Here is a 27,332-nt window from a genome sequence, read left to right as displayed (position 1 = left end):
GCTGTTAAACTAACCGAGGAAATTTGCAAAAAAGATTCTCATATAAAGATCCCACGTTTTTCTGAACTGTGTCTATTACTGAAAATAGGGTCATGTTAACTTGTATACCCGTATACATGTTAAGGTTCATTAAAATAAAAATTCGTTGCATTGGAAATAAGATTTGTTTGTTTTATTGCAATGAAAACAACATTTTTTTACATTGTGAATGGAATTTGTTGTTTTTAGTGCAAAAATAACCAATTTCTAATAAAATAAGACAAAAAAATATAATTTCCGATACCCTAAGATAATTTTTTATTAAATCTTATCATGGGTATACAAGTTAAGAAAAGCCGTGAATATAAGTAACGAGTAAAGCGAGCTCAGTCATTCTCCTCCGTCAATATGACGTTTTGGAGTTTCTAAATTGGTGAAAGAAAGAGTGCACAAAAGCCGACTGCCCAAATTCAACGAATGCCATCCACAAGTCAAACGTGTCCAAACTCAAAGACATCGTTTTTGTTGTATAAAATCTTCCACATCATGTAACTTGGATTATTACAAGCAAGTTTCCTTTCCTAAAATATTGTGCGCTGCACGTGCGCCGTGATTCTCGCGTAAGAAGATATATTTTCTGTCTTAAGAGAACTCATATCGTAAACCGGGGTTGTACATTAACCATCCATCCTCCTCAACGAGAACAGAACGGGAATTTAGGGACCGTTTGGGGGTGGTGGGAAGGACCGGTATATAACCTAGGGTTTCATTCTTTTAGACTGTTAAGTTCCATACAGTGAGATTCTATCTACAGAGATGACTTCAATTGGAGCCGTAACTAAGGTTTTCACACAATCTGTTACGAAGGGTTCTTCAATCCGCCCTTCAATTCATCTTCCTTCTTCTTCAATTTCATTTCCAAGTAAGTTCTTTTACTCATTAATTAATTTGCTCAGATTGGTATACTTCAGTTTCATGTGATTTTGGGTGGTTTTGATTTCTGAATGTGTTGATTGATGAAATTGAGAGGGTTTTGAATGTGGGTTTTTATTTTTTGTTTCAGATTCGAACAAATTGAGTACCAATTTATCGGTTTCGGAAGGGAAAAGTCGTTCGGCATTTGTACAAACAGCTGCTGTGCGTCATTTAGTCGGGTCTCTTACTAAATGTGAAGGACTTCGTTTTGCTGTGGTAAGAAAATTGTCTTCTTTGTTCTTTTGTAGCTTATTATTGAAACTTTATTGTCCTGGATTGGTTTATCTTTTTCAGATTTGTATAAATTTGCGAGATCTTGTGGATGTTGGTTTGGATTCTTTGTCTAATTTATTAGAAGTACTTTAAATTAATGTTGTTGTTTTTATTGGCTTCTGTCCTGTATTCTTATGTAACTGATTGGTGTATCAGGTTGTGGCGAGATTTAATGAAGTTGTGACAAGGTTGTTGTTGGATGGAGCTTTGGATACTTTCAAGAGATACGGTGTTGGAGAGGGAGATATTGATGTATATAATCTCTCTGAAAGATAACATGCTGCAAGTTTGTTTTGTGTTATGTAAAGAATCTGAATTTGATTGGAATTCTTGCATTTACTGATTGCCGCTGTTGTCACAGCCTAGTTTATTGTTCGATTTATTAATAGGTGGATAGGCTTAACGTTTACCAGCTTAGATTCTAGATTTAATGATTCACTCAGATGAAGTCGAACAATTAATTGACATCTATCAGTTCAATGCGCGCAACATAGACAGTGTTTGCAGTTTGCACGGCATACGCTTATTCTTGTCATTTCATAGTTTAAGAACCTAAATTTGGTTATTTTTTCTAAGTCGGTTACAGCATATGTTAGTAATCTTATCTTTTTCTCTACTGGCGTTCAGGTTGTCTGGGTTCCTGGCAGCTTTGAAATTCCTCTGGTTGCTGAAAGACTTGGGAAACTGAAAAAATACGATGCAATTTTATGTATTGGAGCTGTGGTATGATTCTCCTCTGCAAAGTTAGTTCATTTTATAGTTTATTAGGTCCTGTTCCTAGGCTGTTGTTAGACAAGTAGAACTGCTCTGTTTAGCAATTTGACACACACCTAGTGATGTCTGTTTATTAGAGCTTGTATTTTTATTGTGGAACACTTGGTAATGCACGTTCTACTTGTTGAATATGCCCTAAACTATGCACCTAATCTCATATCTACTGTCTGTAGGTAAGGGGTGATACTACCCACTATGACGCGGTTGCTAATTCTGCTGCTGGGGGAGTACTTTCTGCTGGATTGAACTCAGGTGGGTTGCATAGTACCTGCCTTTTTGTTGCCATCGACAGATCCTGAATTTCTTTTGAGTTTTTCTTGATGCTAGAGAAACAGCTAGCTGGCACATAGTAGCTTATTGTGTCATTTATTTTCCCAATACACAGTACCAAATCCTAATCATAATCAGGCTATATCGTAGCTTGACTGACCTTTATGCCATTATCATGGATGGGCAAAAACATCATGGGCACCAAAACTGTATTTAGTCAATGTACTTCAAAAAAAAAATGTTTGAATGAAGAGTATCAATTAGGTGTCACAATTAAACAGCTGCAAATACTAGGTTGAGGCTGAATTTTATTGACTATGGAAACCATCGTCAAACTTCACAAATTTATAGGCTGTCAGATATGGTTGGGTCATCCTGAATTTCCCCTCCCCTGCTATAATTTGTTATTTCGGATAAAGCAATCATTTTCTTTAATTAGAACTTATAGCATCTTTCTTCTTTAAATTGCAGGGGTTCCATGTATATTTGGTGTTCTGACAACTGAGAACATGGATCAGGTAAACTCGCAAAATATTTCTTACTTTCGGGTGGTGTTGGATGCTCACTGATCAATCTGAACTTGTCTGAATCACTTGATCAAATTTGAAACTGATGGTTGTTAAATGTCAAGGTCATCAACAGAAACAATGGGTTTCCAGTTATTCGATTTTATTCTGCCCAAGTGTCTAAAATTAAATGGTTGTTTGTCTATTGTTATTTGGCCCCCACATTAGGATATTTTGCTGGTTGAATTGCATGGGACATTTAATCATGCTAAAGTATGCCTTCATTCTCGTAGTATCTAATCGTCCGAGGCAGTCTAAGAATTTTTGATATTTACAGGCATTAAATCGAGCTGGTGGTAAGTCTGGAAATAAAGGATCTGAGACTGCACTGACTGCAGTAAGTTTATATTGCTGTTTTTATTTTCAGAAAATTCTTGCTGGCTGTCTAATTAAAGTTTCTTTAGGACTACGCATTCGTTGATCTCGTAGTTCAGTTAGTGTGTCCCGTAATGATCATGGTTTACTTTTTTTTTTCCTACAGATTGAGATGGCATCATTGTTCAAGCACGACTTAAAGCTAAAGCACTAGGGGGTTTATCTTAGCTAAGGTATCAAGCACCAAGACTGCATATCTGCTAAACTCACATCAGCAGGAATCATATCCAAGAACCATGTGACCTTTTCCTTTCCATTGGTGACAACTTTTTCTTTTTCTTTTACTGACGGCAACACATTCATGTCATGTTCAATGTCCATATGAAGTGAGAGAAGTTTTGCTGGTGCCTGCAGTACCTTTTACCGTTCACTTTATCCAGTTCGAATGTAGAATAATTTCAAATAAAGTTTTAAATGACTGATTCTTATTTTTGGTATGTTGTATGGTATAGTAATTTTAGTATAATCTGCGTTTTCGTTATTTGTCCGTAAAAGCAAAAAGTTGGACCTCTGAAAGTTGGAATCAACACCCCAGAGGAGTCCTTAAGATTATGTGCTTCCTTGGGCTTAAGGTAAGGAAAATTTGTTGGTTGTTCCTGGACCCATATAGTTATTTATAGTAGGGTCCAAGCGGTATTTTCTTTTATCTGGAGGTTCAAAATTAATTGAAAACATTGAAATGACCATAATACCCTCTACTAGCAAACGTGTGCGTGTCTACACCCTTATTATATTGAGTACATATCCGCTGCACTACTTACAAATTTGAGTACACATAGCTTATATACTTATAAATTCGAGTACATATCTTCTGCACTGTTAACTATCAAAATCAACGGCAAGAAGCTTCACTCTCTTAACTGGTTTTTCGTCCAAGTTTTACAAACCCAATCTTTGAATATTCGACGAATATTTCCATGTTTATCTCAAGTTCTAAATCAAGCTTTTGCCTTTGCCAGACAACCCTTGTGCACAGCCTCGAGCCAAGACTAGCAGCTACACAATACTTGGGCAGAACTGTTGCCCTCTTCACTGATTACTCTCCTCAAACTCTTGTCGAAAGTCTCGTCGAACCCTTGTACAACCAATGTAACCATGGCTGCTAACTGCAAAAGACTTACTTGGATTTGTGAATATTGGTTGCGCAATCCCTTGTCTACATTTTTAACATCTCCTATATCTGACATACTAAGCTGGTCGCAGTTGATCTTGAAACTGTGAAGAAATGCTCTTTCCGGCCTTTCTACAAACAACATGTGTGCAGTTTGCTTATATACAGTTCTGAGCTTGATGTTGAATCCTAAGCTCTTTCAATCTCCTTCCCTGCGACAATAATTAAATTACACAAGCATCCACATTTCTAATTCATTCAAAACTCAGAAACATTCATCATCACTTATCATCATAACGGCAGCAACTTGTCTTCTCTTCACTGCCTTCTCTTGGCAGCAAAAGACTTCAAAATCAAACCAAACTCTCCAAAATTGAATACCCAACCTTTATTTCCTTCTCAGCTTCGAGATCCCAGTCCTGATCTCCCTTGATCTTCATTCCAATCAATGATAGACAACAACTCTTTCCCAACTGGTTTCTCGGTATTAATCTCTCACTCTGTCGTGTTGTTATGAGCTTCTGGATCACGCCTTTCTTCCTCAAACACGACCACAAGAACCGTGACTAGCTGCTGGTCGACTTTGTTGGACAACTGTGAACTCTTGGCAGCAGCTCTTCGTATTTTGGTTGTAGACTGAGATGAAATGAGCGGAACTGGTCGAGTGTATTAGGACCTAGCTTTGTTGTTGCTGCGTATAAGACTGGCCCTTATCACAGAAGGTGGCTACCCCGATTAATAAGTGTGACTTCCTTGGCTTCAAATCCATTAGCACTTAGCGTAGCCAAAATGATGAATTATGCCTCTTCTCCTCTTCTTTCATGTAACATGACTCCAAAATGCCTGCAAAATAAAACAAACTTAATATACAAAAATACAAGAGAAATAACTAAGAAAAGCATAAAAAATTAACATTCAAAAGATGTATTTAAGGCACTTATCACCCATTACCAATGAAAACTCTTAAGACGTGTAGGCGTTTAGCAAACCATACCAACTAACGAAGAGTAATAATCCTGCAAAATGTTTTCCAGTCTATAAATGATGTACTTAATTTCTTGACAGTACATCTGCACTCAATTTATTCGGTCCTTTTTTTTTCGAAGGCAACAAATAACTATTTCTTGACAGTACTTATACACCCAATTTATTGACAGTATACCTACACTCAGTTCATGTTTTACATCTACAAAAATCATCCTTGAATAAACTCAATCCATACTGTATAATCCAAAAAAAAATCATTCTCGAACCGACACATAAACTGCTTAATAAGCCAATTCCGTTACCAACCCAAAAAGATCATATAACCAATGGATAATGCTAAGAAACAAAATTCTTCCTTTCACACCATGGCAGTGATTGCGTTACAAAACACAACTAATTCTATCTAAACCTATGTGTAATGCTAAGAAAGGCAAGTCTTCGTTTCACAACTATCAGTACATATTGGATGCACTCATATTTTCAGTGGATTTTAAACATAATAACACGGATTTAATGTTAAGAAAAATATGTAAAGGATCCTATAAATGTCCCCATAATGAACAATACTTCACTTGGTCCAACTTGGGTAATTATAGAGTGAATATACTTAAAAATTGAACCTAAAATCGTTATGGGTTGTCCAGCGGATAGACGACGGTGCTGGTATACTAAGAGAAAAAGGTATAGCAAGGAGATAAACTGTTTATTAGTTTTTTTGTTGGTATTCCTATATGCGAAAAAAGAAACTTAAGCAAGAGTCTTACGTAGTTGTGTTGATAAGGTGTACCAATCTCTGCTTGTAAGAATGACTTTATGCAACCATATCAACTAGCACGTCTTGTTGAGCCCCCTGCTTAGTAACCAACTGAGATGATCAAAAAATGTATAAAAACTCCAAGCGGATTACTTGGTTATGCTTAGTGCAGAATAATAGTTATGGAGCAAAAAACCAGCAGCTACTGTAATGTTCTATGAAGTGTAGAATGTGATTTTTACAGAGTGCAACATTTATACACTGATTTCTCGTCAGTGTAGCATATATAAACTGAATTTTCAACAGTGCAGCATATACGCACTGCCAAATTATACCAAATGAAGCTGCAAAAACCTTCTACAATACTTATCTGGGAATAATACAGTACATTCATTATGGACTCCATCAAACTCACTAAAAATGCATGAGAATGCAATACATGCATTACATACTCTCATCAAAACACACTAAAAATGCATGAGAATGCAGTACATACATTATACACACCTATTAAAACACACTTCATACTAAACAAGATTACATAAACAAGAATATCGAAACACTTACATGTTTGCATTATATCTTCCCAAGAACTTCACCGGAGTTTGATCCTTCAGAGAAAGGACGCAACCATCAAGAAATTCAGGAAATCCCATTATACGCCACGGCCACCACGATCCATTCCTACGCCTAACCCGAACTAAACTACCAACAGACAAACAGTGGCAAAACATTGAATAAAACAAAATCAAATGAACTAAAAAATCAACTGCATGTAAAGAAAAAGTGACGAATCCATGAATATAGACGAATTAAAGCACATATTCAGTACTACACATACGTACTAATGGATCAACCCAAAAAAAAAAAGTTTGTATCAGTATTCCACATATGTACTGCTGATTCATGAACTAAAAAACAATTGTATGTAAAGAATCTATCAAAATAACGTAATCGAGAGAGTCTTATTTCAGTATCGAAGATATGTAATTATGAATCAAACAACAACAAGTGATAAAACTAAGAACAAAACAAAATCAAAAGCAATTTGTATCAGTATTCAACATATGTACTGTTGGATAATACCCCTGAAACAACAAACAAGCACGATTTTGATAAAATGAAGAAGCGAAAACAACAAGATAATCAAATTGAAAGTTCAAATATGTTAAAAACATCATAATCTAGCCAAAAAATTGAATAATTACGATCAAGATTCATAAAAAACAAACCAAAACAAAAATAAATGCAAAAAACAAACAAAAAACGAAACAAGAAAGTGAAAACGTAATTAAAACGATCCGATCTTCACAGATTCAGTTGAAAAAAAAAACAACAGCAGCAGAAAGAGATATTACATAACATACCTGTAAATCTTCAAAGAAATCTTCATAAAAACTCTAGCTCGTAATCCAAAAGCAGGAGCAAAATTTGAGAAGATGAAGAAAGAGAGGAGGAGAGCGGAACTCAGATCCGTAAAAAATGGTGATTTTTTTAAGAGATATATATGTATTATCAGGGAATGGGTAGTTTGGGTATTTTTAAAAGTGGATTATGACATTCCGCACGTGTACCGGACCAGGGGATAAAAATTTTGGTCCAATTTCCTCTTTTTCTTTTTATTATGGACCTCTGGTTACTGGACTTTAGTGGGTGGACCTGCTACTAACTAAGACTACCATAATAGTACTTATTGGTAATTCCTACTTAAGGTAAAGGCTCTTCCTTGAGCATAAGGCAAAGTCTTTATTCTTTCAAAAAAAGTTAAAAGTATCTTGGCTCGTATTGCAGAATGAGTTCAGCCACTTCAAAAAACCCTCAGTCACTACGTAAAGTAAGTTCAGATATATTGGTTTTTGTCTCTTCTGCAAAGAGCTCTAGGGAGTCGGATACAAACATGGGATCTGAATCAAATGGTGACAGAGATGATGGTTCTGAACAGAGCGACTTTGATGATTGGCGAGGCAATGCCAGGGAAGAGCTTAATAAGTACTTGCCGCTATACAAAGCAGCAGTTGAAGGTAATTGGGAAAAGGCTAAACATTTCTTTGATATTGTTGATAAGAAAGCTGTAGCAGCGAGGATCACTTTCTCTTCGGAGACAGCATTACATGTAGCTGCAGGTGCAAGACACTTGATGTTCATGAAGAATCTTATGAAACTCCTGAAACCAAAGCAACTTGAAATAAAGAACAAAGAGGGTGAAACAGCACTTCAAAATGCTGTGATGGCTGGAAACTTCGAAGCTGTAAAAGCAATGGTGGAAAAGAACCCAAAATTGACCCTGATACCTGATAAATATGGATGGGTTCCTTTGGTAAATGCATCAAAGTACGCATCAGTGAAGGAAGAAAAAAAGGAGATGATCGATTATCTTTATTCAGTTACTAGAGAGAATGATGTGGACAACCGGCCGAGTGCCTTCTCTGGAAATTTGGGTGCTCAAGTAATATGCAGTATAATTGGAGCTGGGTTCTATGGTAAGCTAAAGGTCGTACAGATCCAGCATGATAAATTTCAGTCATTTTAATGTTTATATATGTAATCGAAAACCAGCAAAATTTCTATTGACACTTTCATGTCTTGTATCCATTGTAGATATTGCCCATGATATGGTCCAAAGGTATCCATATCTGGCTACAATAACAGACAACAATGGTGTCAGTGCATTAGAAATGATGGCAGGAAGTCCACATGCATTCCTAAGTGGAACTCAACTGACATTCTGGGAGCGTAGCGTCTATCCATGTCTGTGTGTAACTCTAGTTTGAATCATTCGTTTCTTTTACCATTGTCTTTGTTTTCTAATTAAACTTTCTTCGGTTTTGCCTGTCCGTGTGCAATTCTGTTGCAATGCCTACAAAGCAGACATGGGAAATTATTGGGTTGGAAAACCAGCAGACATAGAGAAAGCTGGGGAAAGTTTGAAAGCAGGAATTCCATCAAGAGGTATATTTAAGAATGCCTTCTCAATATTCTATAGCGGGAATGCAGTTAAGAAACATTTGTGACAGAATGATGCATATATAAACTGCCACATATTTATTGTTTTCCCTTGTTCAGTCCCTTTTATCAAACAGTTATACAATAAAAAATTGATGAACGAAGAAGCTGTAGCATTGGTTAAATGTATTTGTGAAAAGATCATCTCCTCAATGAGTAGGAAGAGTTTTTCCAACGTACAAACATCTTGGGTACTGCAACGAAATCTGGAACAGTTGAACTTGTAACTGAGTGTTTAGAGAATTTTCCTGACCTAGTTTGGGTTCGAATGGGAGAAGAGGGACACAATGTATTTATGAGTGCAGTTCAAGAACGACAAGAAAAGATATTCAATCTCGTGTATAAAATCAGTGGGTATAGGAAAAAGCTTGAAGCCTCAATAGACTTCAGTAATAACACTATATTGCATCTGGCTGCGAAATTAGAATCTCGTTCCAAACTCAGTTCAGTGTCTTGTATTGCTCTGAAGGTTCAAAGAGAGATCCAGTGGTTCAAGGTAATTTTCAGAGCTAATCTAATGATAAACTGCACTGGCTTTTGATGATTTTTGCTGACTGACAACCTTTTGTGCATGAGGTGGAGAGTATTGTGCCGCCGTCACATGGATTACTACGAAACCGTGAGGGGGATACTGCTCAAGATATATTTGAAGATAAGGAGCACAAGAAACTATTTTTTGATGGAAAGAGATGGATGACAGACACATCTCAAGCATTAGCATTTGTATCTGCACTCATTCTTACCGTTGTTTTTGCTGCTACGTTTACGGTACCCGGTGGGACTTTCAGTGACGACAGTGATATTAACAGAGGAATCCCAATTTTCTTAAACAAAAACTCATTCTTATTGTTTGCAGTATCTAATGCCGTGGCACTATTCTCTTCAACTTCATCACTTCTTATGTTCTTAGCTCTCTTAACTTCCCAGTATGAGCATGGCGATTTTCTCCGGTCTTTACCCAAAAGATTGATTATAGGTCTGGTAACCCTCTTCATCTCCATAATTACGATGATGGTAGCTTTCTGTGCTACACTTGCTACTTACCTAGTTACCTCGGACCTAGATTCACCTGGATTCCAATTCCCTTGTCTATGGTTGCTTCAGTACCCGTATGTATGTTCTTATGCACCCATCTCCCAATGTTTGTCAAAATGGTTCTTCGCGGCATATTCCGCAGATGAAGCAGGGCATATGCTCGTTTTTACATTTCCTTGCAGAGTTACAGTTCTACTGTATTAAGGTCAAGCAACATCTTCGTGTTTTGTAAATCCCTTTCTTCTATTCTGTTGGATTTACTAAGAATGGAAAGGTTCTCCATATAAATTTAGCTGGGGCAGTTTAATGCACACAATGCTTGGTTCAAATTCTGAAATCTTAATGCGAAGCTCCGGTATGAAAATCCCGGGAATTCAATAAAATTTTTCCTTTGTATGGAAACCAACTTCTTTTGAGACAATGGATCTTTATAGTCGTGCTACACGGTTAATAATTTAGTCCCACAAATGTGGGTACTATTTGAGGAATCCTGTATTTGATAAGTTAAAATCATACTGCATATCGCCAATTGGCTATTAATTGTATGCCCAACCTAATAAACCTATATGAGCTATCAGCCATTCATATCCAATCGGTTTTCTTTTTCTTTCTTTTTTTTTTTTTTTTGCATACGAGAATCAGCATTATTGAGGTAGATTCTGCCATGTGTGCCTTGAAGTCTCAATTGAGCCTCTACATTCATATCCGATTAGATTTTATTTTTTTTGTGCATATGAGATCAACATTATTGAGATAGAGCAGTAAATCATGGGAGATGATCCTATTGCCAGTATTTTTTACTCTTTCGCTATTTATACATCACCGGCGGGTACTGGGATGAAGTCATGAATCATATTTAGTCTTTTTCAGGGTCAGAACTAAGAGCAAATTTTATGGGTAGTGTCACTTTTTAAAATGAAAGAGTGCACTACCGATTTGATCAAATTTGATGCTTTTATGGATACTTTTTATCCCAATTTTCTTCCAAACCCGTTCATGCACTCGTTCATCTGGACGAGTTGTTGGGAGTGTAACACTGGATGGGGGACTATCCCCCGTCAAGAAAAATAGGGCTGCACAGGGGACTGTCTCCCGTATAGCAATTTTTTTTGCACCAAACGGGGGACAGTCCCCCGTTTTAGAAGTTTTTTAGTTCCAAACGGGAGAAGTCTCCCGTTTGGATGTTTTTTTTTGGACGGGGTACAGTCTCCCGTCTGATCAAAATTCCAAATTTTTTTACTGCACGGGAGACAGTCTTCCGTGTAGTGTCTTTTTTTGTATTTGCCCATAGTGGGTTCTCTCGTTCGTTTGATTGAGTGGTCGTTCATTTGAGCGAGTTAGTCTCCGTTTGGAGATTACCCATAGGATATGCTCTAAGGAGAAGCAAAGTTTTGCTAGGGTCTGGGGTGCAGAAAGTAAAAATGGGCTTGGAAGCCAAAATTCTTAAAAACCTAAGATTCAAAGTCAGCTGGGCTTGGTGTACAATTACCACCATGCTTTCAACTGGCTCCCCGAGTCATGCATACACCGAATTTTGGGTCACAAAAGAAAATTTTTCGTTTTTGGGTCATAAGATGCATTTTGGATCATCCAGGCAGATTTAAGGTCACCGGACCGGACATATATTTTGGGTCAAACCATGTTATCGTCTAAAACGCCCATTTATCTAACTTCCGGGGTTTTTTTTGGGTCACAAGTTTTTATGCACTTTCTCAATCGTATCTTTGTAATTCTACAGATTTTCATCTGCGGATTACAGGCTAAATGCTAATCCCTAATTATCACTCCCATTTATATTTCATATATAAAATCCAAAAACCCTAAAAAAATTGATCGGTTAAAATCAGCAAAACCCTAAATTACGCACGTTTCTTTACTGTGTTCTAAAATGGACCTTTGTGACAGTTTGGGTATGCTGCTAAAGCGCATATTCCATCAGAAGACCAGCACTGAAAAGTAGGTAGTCATATCATCTTGGCTAGAGGAGGTTGATTCATCATCGTCTTCTAAATGTTAGAATACGGGCATCCAACTCAAAACCAATTGGCAATGAGTGGAGAGGCCCATAGAGTTATAAATCGCAGGATCTTAGATTGCCCATACTATGTGGGACTAATAATCTCAACACGCCCCCTCACGTGTAGCCTCGTTGGGTCTAACACGTGGACAATAAAGTAAAGGCGCGGTCAAACGACTCGTCGCAAATAGCCTGCTCTGATACCATGTTAGAATACAGGCATCCAACTCAAAACCAATTGGCAATGAGTGGAGAGGCCCATAGAGTTATAAATCGCAGGATCTTAGATTGCCCATACTATGTGGGACTAATAATCTCAACACTAAATTCATATGGAAGATTGAAAACTTCTCCGAGTTAAGCCCTGAAGGGCTTTGTTCCGATGTTTTCACAATCGGTGGTTGTAAATGGTACGTACATAGTCGAAGCTTTCTAGCACATCTTTTTAGGGTTATTACGATTTTCAGTCTCAGGTACTTCGTTTCTCTTTGTTTTTATAGGAAGGTAGTGTTATATCCGGAGAAGGAAGTGTATGATAATTACTTTGCCATGCTTGAACTTGTCGACGGCGAGAGGCCCTCCACAGATCTGTTGGTGGAGTTCAGTCTTGTGATAACTAGTCAAACGGATAAGAAAGACGTGATCATGAAAGGTGCGTATAAATTTTACTATTATAAATTTTTACTCGACTAAATGGCTAGATTGATAGTACTTGTATATGCGAGGTTATTGACTGAAACACATAATTTTGCATTGTACTCCAGAATGTTCTGGCCAACTCTTGAATCTTACTGAACTATTCAATCCTGATAAAGGATATATTGTGAATGATACTGTTATTTTCGAAGTTCGAATTTCTTGTATCATCAAGCAAGGGGATGACTTAAAACATGATGATGGGAAAGAACACGCTCTAGATGGTGGAGACACCAAGAGTGGGGGTGAATCACGAGATTATCCCTGTGCTGGACAACCCTTTGAGGAAATCATCGATTCCAACTCTAAAGATTTGTTATGGGAATCCTCATGGGACGAGGAGGACGACCTGGACGGGGAGTTTGAGAAAGTTGAGGTTCCGATATTTTAGAAACACAAGCTCCGCTATATAAGAAGATATGGATGAAACCTACCTGGAGATACGAGAGAGTCTACTGCTTGATGGAATGTTTTAGCAACTCGTTTTGTTATATATGTATTTTATTTTTTAATTTTTGAGTACGGAACTGCATTCGGTTTAGCAAAGCGAGCATGTAATTCGTTTCTTTTATCTTGCTTTCATTCTGTGCAACACTTGCATTATTTTGTTCAGTAAGTATGCAAAAAACATTTACTCAAGCCTGCTTCTTGTGTAGTTTATTTTATCTATATTACACCCAACTCCGTTACTCAGCCTGCCCAGAGAGGAAACTTGCTGGTTGGTTATTTTGCATCAATTATGAAGTTCAGTACACCAATACCTTGCTGGTTGTTTGCTTTTCTTTTTTTGCATCAATTTTTCAAGTTTTATGCTACACAAGTTCATCAGCAAATGTCAACGCCAAGTAGTACACTCCAATACCATGCTGGTTGATTTTTTTGCATCAATTTTTGAAGTTTTGTACAACACAAATCCAAGAAAGAAAATAGCTGTTAGAAAGTGCACATAGAAAGATGTGTAGCCGTTCAAAACCATGTGTCTTTATTTTCTAAATGACTGATTGAGAGCCCTCTTTGAGTCGCTGAGAAGCCACCTCGACAGAAACCATATGCAACAACTTGATAAATTAAAGCAGATGGAATCGTCCATCCAAAAAGCTCCAAGAGATCCACCTAGTTTCATTGTTCGCTAGCTAACGATAAGATGAACTTCTTGTTATCCCTCCTAGCTAACCCTCTAAATGACAAAGAGAGAAGAAGCCAATGCTTAGAAAAGGGATACAAATGCTTGTGCAGACAGACTAGCTAAGTATGTCAGAAAAGAATCGCTTAACTTAGAATGGTCATCCCCTCCTGTTTTTTTTCCTGAATGATTCGGAGAAGGATAAACAATCTGTTATGATATAATCATTGCAATGAAATCTTATTTCCTATCAAAATAGAAAAAGAAGTCAATGACGGACGCTAATTATATTTATGAAAGAAGTATCTTATATATTCGAGCAGTGTACTAATATTAGTAGTAGATTTTGAATGTACCGGAAAATTTCAATCCAAACCCAGTAACTGGCGTTGGCAGGGTTCATGTATAATGGAATAGAAATGGGGTATCACCCTTGACATTTTTTTGCACTACAACCTTGTAGGAATTCTCTTCCTTGCTTTCCACCTTGAGAATCATATGGGACTTGGCCGACCCTTCACTCAAATAAGCCTTCGCATCAAGCGTTCTGCACCTTTGACTGGAGGATCATCTGTTGGCCACTGCTTGCAAATCATCATAATATTCATAATAGTCAGAATGCTTCAATTCCTGCAACTCCCTGAAATCCATCCACGCCTTCTCCCAAACCGTCTTCTTCTTCTCAACCTCATCTACCACTTCCAGTGTCAGATAATGCATACAACCAGCAACAAGTATTCAGTGGGGGCATTCATGGTCATTAGAAATCATACCTAAGATATCATAGTCAGAAACAGTCTCATAAGCATAAGAAATTCTTTTGCCTTACCTATAGTTATCACGAATATAATAGGATATAAGGAGTCGGTTTCAAAATTACACAAAAAATACATAGAAATTATAGGAATACCTTTATAATTTCTATATTTTATGGGGGCCAAGAATAGTTTTAAGATTAAAAACACCTAAATACATATGGGTGTCAGTACAATTTCAGAAATTTTAGGGGGTCAGTGACCCCACTGGCTCCCCCTTGGATTCCCCCCCGGCAACAACCTGTTGTTTCGCTCCCATTACCCTTTAGAAATTCTAAAACTGCATTCTCATTCTTGTTGTGTTCATGGACCGCAAATTTGGCCATCTCAAGACTCTTTAAGTGCAATTTTAATGGGATTTACCCATTTTGTTTGATCACCAATGGTTCGAAACCATTGCAGTTGATGTTCACCGTAGAGCTTAGATGCTTCCATAAAGAGAAAGTGATATGTCCAGATTATTCCGATCGATTTTGATGTTTGTTGATCTTGTCTCCAGAAGAACTGATCAATAAGTTGTTGAAATAGATCATCCTTGATAAAGTGATCGATGATAAAGCAACACCACCAAAATACGCCTATAAGGCTAAGATAAACCACCGGTGTATTGGAAATCTGGATTGCAATAGTATGCCATCCACTTTTATTTATTAAGATATATATACATATACAAATCCTAAATTACTCTGTCCCGATCTTAACAAAATCAAGATCCGGGCAGAAAACTAATTTAGATAAGTGAGAAACCTCTTAAAGTTTAGACGAAAATAGGTTGAAGATGACAGTTGTTGAAGATAACTAAATCTAGATGAATATAACCGTAAACAAGGGATAAGAGAGTTGCAGAGCTTTTTTTAGGAGAGCATGTTTTAACTTCTGGTATTGCGCAAATCTAGTGATAGGTCTGTTTTACTATGTATTAAAACTACCTTTTAATTGCAGATTTCTGATATGATTGGCATCTAATTATGGTTTAGATATACCCCGGAAATATCCCCATCATATCTACATGCAAACTATTATAGCTAAATTATTTAATTGCTGATGACATTAGAGGATATATAATCATATCTATTGATAAATCACCTCTATTATTACGTTATCGTTTCTTGGATTAAGTACCTCAATATGATAATATTAGATCTCCTGCAATAGGTCGGAGAACAGCTTGTTTCTTAATAGTAGAAGATCATGACCATGTGTATTTTATATCCATTGATATACATTGTTTTAAAAGAATAATAACTGCCAGATGATCTCGATGAACTGAGTTAGTCCAGTAATAGTTACCTTGATTGCAGATAATAGATGCCGTCGGAGTGGATTTTCAATTACTGTACCGCCGCAGCTGCACCACACCACGGCGATACACCATTTTTTACAGAGTCGGAAAAAGAGAATCAGGGAAGAAGACAGTAGTATTAGGGTTTTTATATCTCATTCCGTTTCGTCTGAGAATAATAAAAACACGGTATTTTTAACTTATTTTGCACGTAAGCTAGGTTTGTCTATCGCCTACCCTTATTGGTCTATATTCGGTCAAGTGGGGACAGAAACTCTAGAATTCAAGCCTTATTCGGCCTTCAACCAAAAGCCCTGAAATTGTCATTGTTGCCGACTAAAAGACATATGCACCATGCAGAATGTACTGGCCAACTCATGTGTGTTAGTGAACTATACGCATTAATTCAGTACGCAAAAACATTGGCCACTTCTTATTGCGATAACCAGTCCATGCCAGTTACATCTTATACTTTTCTAAGATGCTTGCATTACAAGGCCAAAAATTAAAAACTGAGTGAGTCGGTCCAATAGAAAAAACAGACTTTGACATTAAAACTTTATAAGGTCTTCAGCAAACCCAAAACTGGGAAGGTCATGTAAATGAATTACTTATATGGGGTCGAAACTGCTATGATAGACAGAAATTACAGTTATCAATATTTCCTTCTGTTGATGCATAGATAAGTTTAAACTGCGGAAAAACATTATCACTAAATGGTGGCTACATCGCTTTTCTTGCTTTACCTTTTCCCGTGAATTGAAGACTAATCTTCACGAAATGGTGTGAGATCTATTTTGAATTGTTGTTTTCCTTTGCTGACTCGCTGAATGACAAAAAGAGAAGAAGCGGATAAGAAACCATGCACGTTTTTAAATCCTTAATGATGACCAGTAATTACTCAAAAGAAGGGTGCCAATTTTTGCCAAATTGAAGGACTATTTTATCATTTTAAAGATGGAAAAAGTCTTACAGCAATCGCCACCAGCTCCTGTAATAGCTCCTCCAAGTTACGTAATGGCTGTAAAAGAAAGCGTAGCCATTGTTGGTAAGAATATCTTAACTTAATAGATATAAGAACTGAAGTACCGAGAACTAGATTTTTCCTAAAAGAATTTGACCAAACGAAACTCACCCACTGCGTTGGACCATCAACAGGTGCACTTTGGGGATCGTCATGCACCTAATCGGTCAAAAAAATAGCATATCAGCTACAATGGTGCAAAGAAGAAAGACGGAACAAGAAACCCTCTTTAGTCTACAAGAACATGAAGTAAATCAAGGAAAAACATATTAGCTACAATGGTGCAAAGAAGAAAGACGGATCAAGAAACCCTCTACAGTCTACAAGAACATGAAGTAAATCAAGGAAGAACAGTGAGATGCATGTTTAAAGGAAACAAAGAAAATCATGTATCCTTTTCTGCGGCTCATGTTACCTCCAATGGCAATTTATATTAGAAGTTATGACTTAACTAACCAGACATTAACATGCAAAGGGAAATAAACATAGAGATACCAAAATAAACCAAATTTGAAAATGTAAAGTATAATGGTTTCAAGTATATACCTCCATAAAGATACCATCCACCCCCACAGCAACTGAAGTCCTTGCTATACATGGTATTAATTCGCGAAGTCCTCCACTTGCAACTCCTCCACCCTCCAACTAATTAGGAAATTCAGTCATATATATGTTACTAAAGAACCCAAACAATATAGAACGACAGATTCCATCTAGTGCACTATATTATTATAAAAAAAGTTATAAATGCAATACCTTTCAGATCAAAAGTGAACAATTTCTATTGATATATTTAGTCACAGAGGTGACAAAGGTTGTTAGATAGCATTTGCAAGAATAGGTCGTACATGATTATGTAATCTAGCTAGCTAGTAACTGTGTATTCTAGCTAGATAAGTTTTAGTTTTCCTAGTCAGAGGTCACTAGCTAGATTACATAATCATGTACGATTTAGTCTTGCAAATGCTAACTAACCACCTCTGTCACCTCAGTGACTGAATATTCCAATAATTTGTATCCCTAAACTCAATTAAAAAAAATTGCATTCATAAAATGCCTGACCTTCTTTCCTGCAGGTTGTTGCAATGAATGCGTAATATCTGCTACCTGCAATGAGGTAAATAACAATCATATACTATGGAACTATCAATAAGGATGTGGAGAACACTCGATCAATCTTAGGATATACCACCTCTGAAACCTATTAAACACACAGTACAGGGAAGAGAATAAAAGGCAAAATTAGTACTGTACTTACAATGGGACAATTTGCTTCTCGCATCCACTCCAAGTTGCGGGGATCAACAACTAAATCATCTAGAAACCAATTATAAATTCAGTTATGCTGATACTAAAGGAAGGAAACATAATTGTACTCTCAAACCATGCAGTTTTGTGCCTGAACAAAGATCTCACAATGATGCAACTTTTGCACAAAACAAAACAAAACAAATGCTAATTAACTTACTATAACCAAACATGGTGCCTCGCTCACAGACCATCACATTGGGGTTACCAGCCAACCGAACCTTTTCTGCAGAATTTGCCATAACCTGTCAAAGAAGCAATACATGTTATATAGAATTCACGCTATATGTAAAACTTCAACTAGATCAAGAACACCATGAAAGATAGTAACCCTTAAATATATTAGCACTTCGAAACCATAAATCCATATGCTGAGTATTGAAGAAAGATACAAAAAAATCTTTGAGCGGAAAAGGAAAGGCATTTGATGCGACACTTACAGAAGAAGAACACATTTGGCCTTTCTTAATGTTGATAATTTTTCCAGTCTTTGCAGCTGCAACTAGAAGGTCTGTCTGTCACAATAAAAAGAAGTCCACATGAATTAGAAGTCAGGTAGCACGCTAATCCATATTAAGAATTTCATATTCAAAGCAAGCCTTTGCTGAGTGACTGAAAGAATATTCAGTGAGAAATATGACAAAGGATACAAACCTGACGGCATAGGAAAGCAGGAATCTGGATAATATCAGCAACCTTACCAACAGCTTCACACTGCATGACATTAACTTCATTAAAACCTCCTAAATGATTACAGGCGAAGTGACATGAAATCCAGGCTAACCTTTAAGGCAAAAATCGAAGAACCCAAGTTACTAGAGGAAACCACAAATTTACCTGCCAACTCTCATGCACATCGGTAACCATAGGTAAGTCATAGGCAAGTTTAACTTTTTCAAGAATCTGCATTTGCAAACAATGGTATACAAAGTTGAGTCCTGACAAAATGAAAATAGAGAGGACTGGCACGAATTTTATGAGAACTTTGAACCATCAGAGATTAAGAAGTGTCAGAGTTTTGGTAATCAATGCTCCTGTTTCTTCTTCCATAAACTCATATAAGTAGAGTTTTGTATATTACAGGAAATCTGGGAGAAGTCAATGCAAATCCAATATTCTCCCAGAACAGAAAGGTAACTAAATAACAGAAAGGTAACTAAATATTCTGACAATATATTGTCTATTAAGAAGCACACATGATAAACAAAATCTCAAACGAACAAACATATAGTAGTTGGATACAAGAAGAGGCTTAAGTTATCATATTCAAGTTCAACTTGATATAATAGAGAATGATAATGTTACGTCCGTGTCACACAATTCATTCGATGGGGTAAACATGACACATCCTAACCAGTGTACATAGGGGGGCTAAACATAAAACTACTTCGATGTTAGTAAGAGCTACATATTCTTGGAAGTCTTAATTTAGGCAGCTTTTATAGTTATCCAGTGCACATCATTAACTCTACTGCTTAAAGGTGAGAAATTCCAAACTAGTATACAAAGGAAGAATCAATTTCGTCTAATTACCCGGATGTATCGAATGTCAACAAAACAAAATCTCATTAACCATTAAAGGAGTGTTCAATGCTACTCACCTTCAAGCCTTCCTCCAAACCAGGACCACGAAACGATTTAGACGACGTTCTATTAGCTTTATCGAAACTCGACTTAAACACAAGCGGCACGCCAACTCTAATTAAACAACCCAATTCCCGAAAATTCACGCATTAGTAAAAAATTAAAATTTTGATAACCAATAAGAGAATAGAGACTAAACCCAATTTTCATTGCACACAATTCAACCATATTATAGCAAGAAATAACGCAAACAAGAGCAGAAAAACATTTACTTGTCGGTAATGTGTTTGATATGTTTAGCCATTTTAAAAATATGCTCTTCAGATTCAATCACATTTGGCCCAGCTAATACAAAAAAGGGTTCAGCAGACTGAAAAATCATAAACAAAGAACACCCATCTTTAGTTAAATCACATTGTATTCAATTATGACATAGAAATCAGAATTGAAATAGAAATCAAGGAAAAAGCTAAAATCTATGGATCCAAGAGCGAATTCAGATGGAGTTGATTGATTAGATATAGTGTGAATCAGACCTTTAGTTGATTGTATAGATCTGCTGAGGAAACCATGTTTTCGTTTGCTTTTTCTGATTTTTGAGTGGAGAATGTTAGCAAGTTTTCTGAACTTTTAACTACGGAGAGAAAAGGAGACTGGAAGTTGGAGATGAGAGACTGGCTGTTGTTGAATAGCCCTCTCTTTTGGATTCGGGCTACCACCTAAGATTTACAGAGAAAGAGAAAACTATGTAGTTGAACCTCAGCTCTGAGCCTGACCTCTTTGACTTTAACCATGTGAGACAAGTCTAAAGCAAGTCTCCGGGCAAGTAGGTTATTCCGACATTTGTTCTTTAGGGTGGCAGTGATTCTTTGAAGACAGCCTAAAATGAACGAGGCAAAAACCATCCTCTGGGTTGGCCTCCACTAGATTAGCAAGGGCCACTTGTTATGGGCCCGTTTGAATATATGTGAGGATTAGTTTCTGTCCAGCCGCGATCTAACCTGGAGGTTTACATAAGAACGATTTTTTATCAAGGCTGAGTTGGGGGCCTTGGAAAAATAATTGGAGACCCTAACTACAGGACAAAAAAAGATCATGAAATGGTAATTGGAAATTATCTTTTATCGCACTCTTTTTAAAATGGCTAAACTACCTCCAAATCATTAGTGTTAATTAATTGTTAATTAGTTTAGTTAGATTAAAATTAGATTTAGGGATAAAATTTTGATAAAAGAAAAATTGTGTTTTTGTGTTGTGGAGAGGAAGAAATTGAGTTTTGGGGGGAAAATTTAGGGTTATTTGAAATGAGTGATTCCAATGGAGGAATCCTATTGCTCAAACTGAAGGAACCAATCCTCAAAATGAAGAACCCGAAGATCAAAACAATCAGGTAAACTTCCTATATTCTTCAAATTGTATGAATGATGCTCCAAGTGGTCGATTCATGTACACTATGCAACTACTCAGAGTGAGGGTCGTTAAGTTGAGAGAGTAATAAACGAACGACTCTAAGAAGTCGTCATTTACTTGACACGACCTTTGACGACTCAACCCTGCAAAAGTTGCAGGTTATGAAAAATCGTCAGCCAAGTGTGATATGATTGACGACTCGAGCTAGTTAGGTCACACAGAGTCGTTAACTTAATATGTTTAGAACCCAACGACCCTATCACTATTTGGGACAGAGAGGTGGTTCTGCATAAGACAGAGTCGTTCGTATTTAAAAAGGGTCGTCGAGAAGAATCGTTTACGATTTAGAAATTCCTGGACGACATTATTCTATGGAATAAAACCAGCTTTAGGGTCGTTATCTACTACACCCTAGTGGTTAACGATTTTTCATCAATTCAATATGCATATCAAAAATCGTTAAGCAATAAAAAACCGTGGTTAACGACCCTGGAACTGTAACTGCAATTTGGAAGTTGAAAACCTAATTTTCCAATCAACAAATCAAATTAAACACAAACCCAACTTAGATTAGGGGGTTTTAGTTCACTTACGACGATGAATCGGTGAGATTTTTTTTTTTCTCAGAAGTCGTTAATGGAATGGGAGACAGTGGGAGGGAGGGAGCGGAGGAGAAGAAGAATGGGAGGAGAAGAAGTTTTGATTGAAATGAAGATTGGGGGTCGAGGTTAGTGGTTAATGAGATTTTTAGGGTAGTTATTAGAGAAGGATAAATTGGTATTTTCACCAATATTTTGGAAGCCCTCTATCTTTTATGGGGTGGGTATAAATTGGATGAGGCCCCTAATTATTTTCCATGGCTCCCAATTCATCCTTGTTTTTTATGGACCATGGTTTCTTTTTTTGAGGGGACCATGGTTTTATTAGGCCACCTTCCCTATAGTTATAAAGGGTGTCCTAAAGATTAAAATGACTAATCTATCCTAACCTAATTTAATTTAAAACCAACTTAATAACCACCTATTTATATATACCAGGTATCACCCTGGCCTACGTTCGGGGCTCAACCTCTTTAGTTATTTTTTGTTGCATATGGTTCGTTTCAAGGATTTTTTTTATTTATTTTAGCCCTTTTTTATTAACGGTGTATCAAATCGATGACCAGTTCAAATCGGCCGGGTTGAAATGAAAAATTACAGATGAGGTTCGTAATATTTTTTTAGTTAGTATCCTCACACATAATCAGATTGTAATGATTGGATCGCAGTTGGTCGGGTTATAACAGACGTGGTCATAGGCTCGACCGTAGATTGGAAAATTTAGAATCAAATGTAATTTCTAGTCGGTTGATTCGCAAAATATGTTGAAGTTTGATGATGATGATGATAATAACGATGATGATGCACGAAGAATTCGACGAAAACAACGACACAGTGGTGGTGGAGAGAAGCAAAGAAGATTCCATGACTTCCCAAGTAGCGTGAGAGCGAGAGACATCTCTTTCTCTTAACTCTTAACTTTTCGTGTCCTGACTTACTCATTAATCAAACAGTTGAGAAAAGAACTGAGCCACCACAATCCATGCTATCCGTCAAATCATTAGAAGAGATTGTTTATGTACTTGCCTTAGAAAAGAACAATCCTGTGTCAGGGCAATTTTAAGATGAAATCTAACAGGGGTGTATTGGAATTGGATCAAGATTTTTCTAGATAAAATTGGATACTAATTTTACCCGAATCTAGTGGATTTATAATGTTTCTTAAAGAATTTTTAAAATTCTTATAAATATATGATTCTGGATTTTAATGAATTTTCTTGGGAGAGTGGTTACATTTTTAAAAATTAAAATATATTACCAATTAGTAATATATTTGAAAAAACCAAGATCATGATGATTCCTTTAAAAAAAATTCCAAAAGTTGAGGTGGTGGTGGGCGGTGGTGGTTGGTGTGTATGGTGTGGTGGTGGCGGTAATGGTTGCTGGTGGCGGCGGTGGTGGTTTGTGTGTGGCAGTGATGGTTGGTGGTGACAGCAGTGGTCGATGGTGGTGGTTGTGCTGGTGGTGGTTGGTGGTATGTGGTGGTTTGTAATGGTGGTGGTGGAAAAACATAGCATGTTGTGATAAAACAAAATTTGTCCATAAGAATCCATGAAACTCTTGTAGTTTGGGTTAAGATTGATATGAGATAATATATAATATACATATTTTGCCTGCAAGTATCCATAAGAATCTATATATATCTTGTCCCTTAACTATCCTAAGATATCTTAAATAAATTGAATGCTTAAGATATTTGTGGAATCTAAAAAATCCTAATTGAATACCATGAATATTTAATGATTCCTTACATATCCTAATTGAATACCTAGGAGTTTTTAGGATTGTTAAATATCCATGTAAATCTTAATCCAATACTCCCCTGTAAGATAGGAAATCTAATTAAATTAGGAATCTTAAACGTTGGCGTAATAAACCTATGTTTCGCAGATTAGTAATCAAGGCTAGACGTGTTTAGGTCTTTTCAGGTCGGGTCGTGATATAATCCCTACCGTCCAAAATAATTAAGATCATCTCATGAACCGACGGACGTAAGTATCTCTCAAATTTATATGTCAGTAATGGATGGACGGATAGAAACCTCACCAACTATCTATCTTAGCCGCCGGATCGCCGAAATCAATGGCCGTCTATACCCAAGACAGACATCACTTCTTTTTATAATATAGATAGAACCACCACCTCCGATTATCACCACCACCAACCACCGATTACCACCACCACCTCCTCCCACCACCACCGCCGATTACTACCACCACCACCTTCGATTATCACCACCACCAGCTACCGATTACCACCACCACCTCCGATTACCATCACCACCAACCACCACCACCTCTATATGTATATATAGCTTAATGTAAATCATTAACAAAGATATTCTCACAAACCCATTACTTGTCATTCGTTTTTGGTTGAAAAAATGAGAAGTAATTATCAAAATGAGTTGAAAATGGAAGTTGCGGAGGGGTTTAATGGAGGGTTTTTTCAGAGAAAGGTTTGGTTTTGTCGCAAAAAAAATGTCTCGGCCGAACTTTTAGTTCGGTTACGTCGCAAAACGTTCGGTTATCACGAATAAGTTTCAAAGTAACCGAACTGTGGGATGATTCCATATATGCATTTGCAAGTGCAGTTCGGTTGGATCGCAAAAATTGTGAAGTTTTTACTTTAACCGAACTGTACCCTGGGTACAAAAAAAACAAAACTGTTAAAACTTCGTAACCGAACTCTACCTAATTCGCCAAGAAATAGATTTCGTAGTAACCGAACGTTTTCCTAATTGCATATATGCATATATAAGCTCAGTTCGGTTGATTCGCAAAATATGTTGAAGTTTGCGAACCAACCGAATTTCTAACACTAGGTTACTTTTAACCTGCAGTGCGGTTGCGTTGAAGTTTGCGAACCAACCGAACATACCTCTGTAAATCTTATTACTAAAGTTCGGCTACCTACGTGTTTGAAGAAAGAAACCGAACTCTGTGTTCGGTTATATGTTCTTGACATTTATTAACCGAACTACGTGTTCGATTACCTGTTCTTCACACTTAATAACCGAACTACCTAAACCTAGCAGGAAATTTTTATAAAAATTTACAGTTTTATGAATATTTGGACCAATTCAACCAACATTATCTAAGTTTGAAACATACATGGGTACCCAAATACTCTTCCTCCGGTTGTGGTTGGTAAAATCCATCGTTTTTCATGTTTTCCTTCTTCATCTTCCCTAACTTTACTCTATCAATAATTCTACTTTTTTAAAAAAAAAACATCTGATTTTTTAATCTCACTAATTATATTTAACTTAATCATCTCATTAATCATTACACTAACTATTATTAACACTAACTAATCATTACCCAAAATTAATGAGGAGGGTAATTTAGGTATTAATACAAATATCTAGATAAGGGATGATCTAGATTTACTTATAATGTCTTACCCAAAATAAAATCATGGCCCAAAAAAAAACCATGATGCCTAAAAATAATCGTTCTTACATAAAAAAAATTGATATGGTCGGCGCTATGTCACTATAAAAGCTATTGAGTGATGACATGATTCCGGCAAAGTCGTCCTATGTCTAAGGCAGAATAACTGACAATCCTAAAACTAAATTTTTGAGGGACCCAAAGAAAATAAATGTAAAACCGCCTAGTCAACTTTTTCCCCAAATATAAATTAAAGCTTGCGAACAGTTAAAAGACTTGACAATGAAAAACTTCATTTAGAGAATAGTTATGTAATCGATTAATAGTGTAAGCTAGTGTGAATTTTTACCATATATTACCTTATACCCATTAAAGTATTATTTTTCATTTGATTAGCTCTCCAAATTTATCCTGATAGCATTTGCTAGATTACAAAATTATTATAAATCAACAAAATCATTGCAATATAGTGGTAAAGTCACTTGGTACTAACATTAGTGATTGTTGTTTGATAATCGTTGGCACCAAACACATATTGGGCTTATCAAAGCTATTAGACTTGAGTTAAAAATATATTTCGGCCTTATTAGGTCGATCGTTGAATAAAAGGCGATAATAAAACATTCCATAGCGAAGAGTTATCCAAAAGTCATGAAACCGACTAGAAAAATATGGTCGATAAAATAAACGCTTGGTAAAAGTTTGATGGGAAAATACATTAAAACTTTTTGTTTAATTTTCTAATTGTGATTAGGAATAGGGATAAACTGGGGCGAAGCCAGATAATCAAAAACGTGTCGACAATTCATCGGTGGGCACACATTTGAAAGGTGCAAAATGTGTTAAAATGCCTAATTTTGGGCAAAATAGCTTGAATTGGGTTTGGTATGCAGTTGGTTTGGACGGGTAATTGGTCATCCACCCTTCAATATGGCTTCGGCCCTGAGTATAGGCCTACTTGGTGTATGACATGCATGTTAAAAGTTGGCAATTCCTAAACCAGGTCGAGTTTGCCAATATTTGCATACATGCTTCACAATATTTGCATGCATGATTTATACAAATTAATAACATGTTTTTATATATGTTTTTAAACTACATGACTAATTGATCATAAAAGGTTAAGTTGGTTTCGCAAAGAACCGGTTTAGGTGGCTAATAACACCAATAATTTAATAACCAAAATAATGATAGTGTGTAAAATATTGGAGGAAACTAAAACTAGAAGGATAATTTCGTTTGCATTCAATACGGGTGATTTTAAGTCCACTAAGACCTATTCTTTAGGTCATGTTTTTCTGCGCGTTGTTCGTTTTGTACATTGAAACATATTTAGTTCAATGGTGGGCGTCTTTGTTGCTTCGACTTTTGGGAAACAAAGTGAAACTTGAAAGACAGCGTTCCGCATGAAAGATTTAGTTTGTTCTAAAATCACGAGCTTAATCAGTGGATTGTTAAAGGTTGCATTCTTGTAGCAATATTCTGGTCAAAAATTCTTAAAATATTTAATAGCTTATGTTAAACTAGCTTCTTAATTTTCTACTGCTAGTTTTTCCAAATTTCTTTGAAGCTTTAGTAATGATAACTTATGTGAATTTTGATTTAATCTCAACACAATATATATTTTAGTAATACAACAAACACTTGGATTTTATCAATAGACTGAATTTATCAGAAAAGACCAAGATCACCCTGGATGTCTCAGATGAATCAAAAGTTATCCTCAATCGAAAATGGAGATCCTTATACACCACCCTAACTCACACAAAAACATATATAAAATTCCCAACACCCTTCTTGGTTCGCCTCTTTCTCGCGTCCCATACAACAAAGCTCTTTGTCTTCCTCCTATTTTACCACTCTCTCATCTCTTTTTCTGCCGAGGATTTAACTTTACAGTTATGGACTGTTAATTCATCAAATAACACAATACGAAGTTAAATGGAGATGTGTTGAGATACATATCTAAAGATGATC

General features: G+C 36.5%; 3 protein-coding genes across 3 annotated transcripts; 2 read left to right on the top strand and 1 right to left on the bottom strand.

Annotated features, from left to right (window-relative positions):
* Positions 1 to 701: 701 nt before the first annotated feature.
* Positions 702 to 3,649, top strand: LOC113329487 (6,7-dimethyl-8-ribityllumazine synthase, chloroplastic-like). Its single transcript, XM_026576359.1, has 8 exons — positions 702 to 901; positions 1,043 to 1,170; positions 1,384 to 1,479; positions 1,855 to 1,950; positions 2,175 to 2,253; positions 2,743 to 2,789; positions 3,115 to 3,174; positions 3,319 to 3,649. The coding sequence occupies exons 1-8, from the start codon at positions 796 to 798 to the stop codon at positions 3,364 to 3,366; spliced, it is 660 nt and encodes a 219-aa protein (XP_026432144.1). The 5' UTR covers positions 702 to 795; the 3' UTR covers positions 3,367 to 3,649.
* Positions 3,650 to 7,856: 4,207 nt separating this feature from the next.
* Positions 7,857 to 9,558, top strand: LOC113329696. The gene is made up of 4 exons (XM_026576539.1): positions 7,857 to 8,544; positions 8,663 to 8,812; positions 8,933 to 9,013; positions 9,128 to 9,558. The coding sequence occupies exons 1-4, from the start codon at positions 7,857 to 7,859 to the stop codon at positions 9,292 to 9,294; spliced, it is 1,086 nt and encodes a 361-aa protein (XP_026432324.1). The 3' UTR covers positions 9,295 to 9,558.
* A 7,007-nt stretch (positions 9,559 to 16,565) lies between these two features.
* LOC113330018 (2-dehydro-3-deoxyphosphooctonate aldolase 1-like) lies at positions 16,566 to 20,641 on the bottom strand. The gene is made up of 13 exons (XM_026576869.1): positions 20,488 to 20,641; positions 20,224 to 20,321; positions 19,969 to 20,065; positions 19,205 to 19,270; positions 19,022 to 19,081; positions 18,808 to 18,882; positions 18,528 to 18,612; positions 18,318 to 18,376; positions 18,122 to 18,166; positions 17,606 to 17,704; positions 17,171 to 17,218; positions 17,009 to 17,056; positions 16,566 to 16,861 (listed from the first exon to the last, which is right to left on the bottom strand). The coding sequence occupies exons 1-13, from the start codon at positions 20,521 to 20,523 to the stop codon at positions 16,802 to 16,804; spliced, it is 876 nt and encodes a 291-aa protein (XP_026432654.1). The 5' UTR covers positions 20,524 to 20,641; the 3' UTR covers positions 16,566 to 16,801.
* Positions 20,642 to 27,332: the final 6,691 nt, after the last annotated feature.

Source organism: Papaver somniferum, unplaced genomic scaffold (assembly GCF_003573695.1).
Source record: "Papaver somniferum cultivar HN1 unplaced genomic scaffold, ASM357369v1 unplaced-scaffold_117, whole genome shotgun sequence".
Taxonomy (NCBI): domain Eukaryota; kingdom Viridiplantae; phylum Streptophyta; class Magnoliopsida; order Ranunculales; family Papaveraceae; genus Papaver; species Papaver somniferum.
The sequence above is the reverse complement of the archived record's forward strand: the minus strand, read 5'-3'. Positions and strand labels throughout refer to the sequence as shown.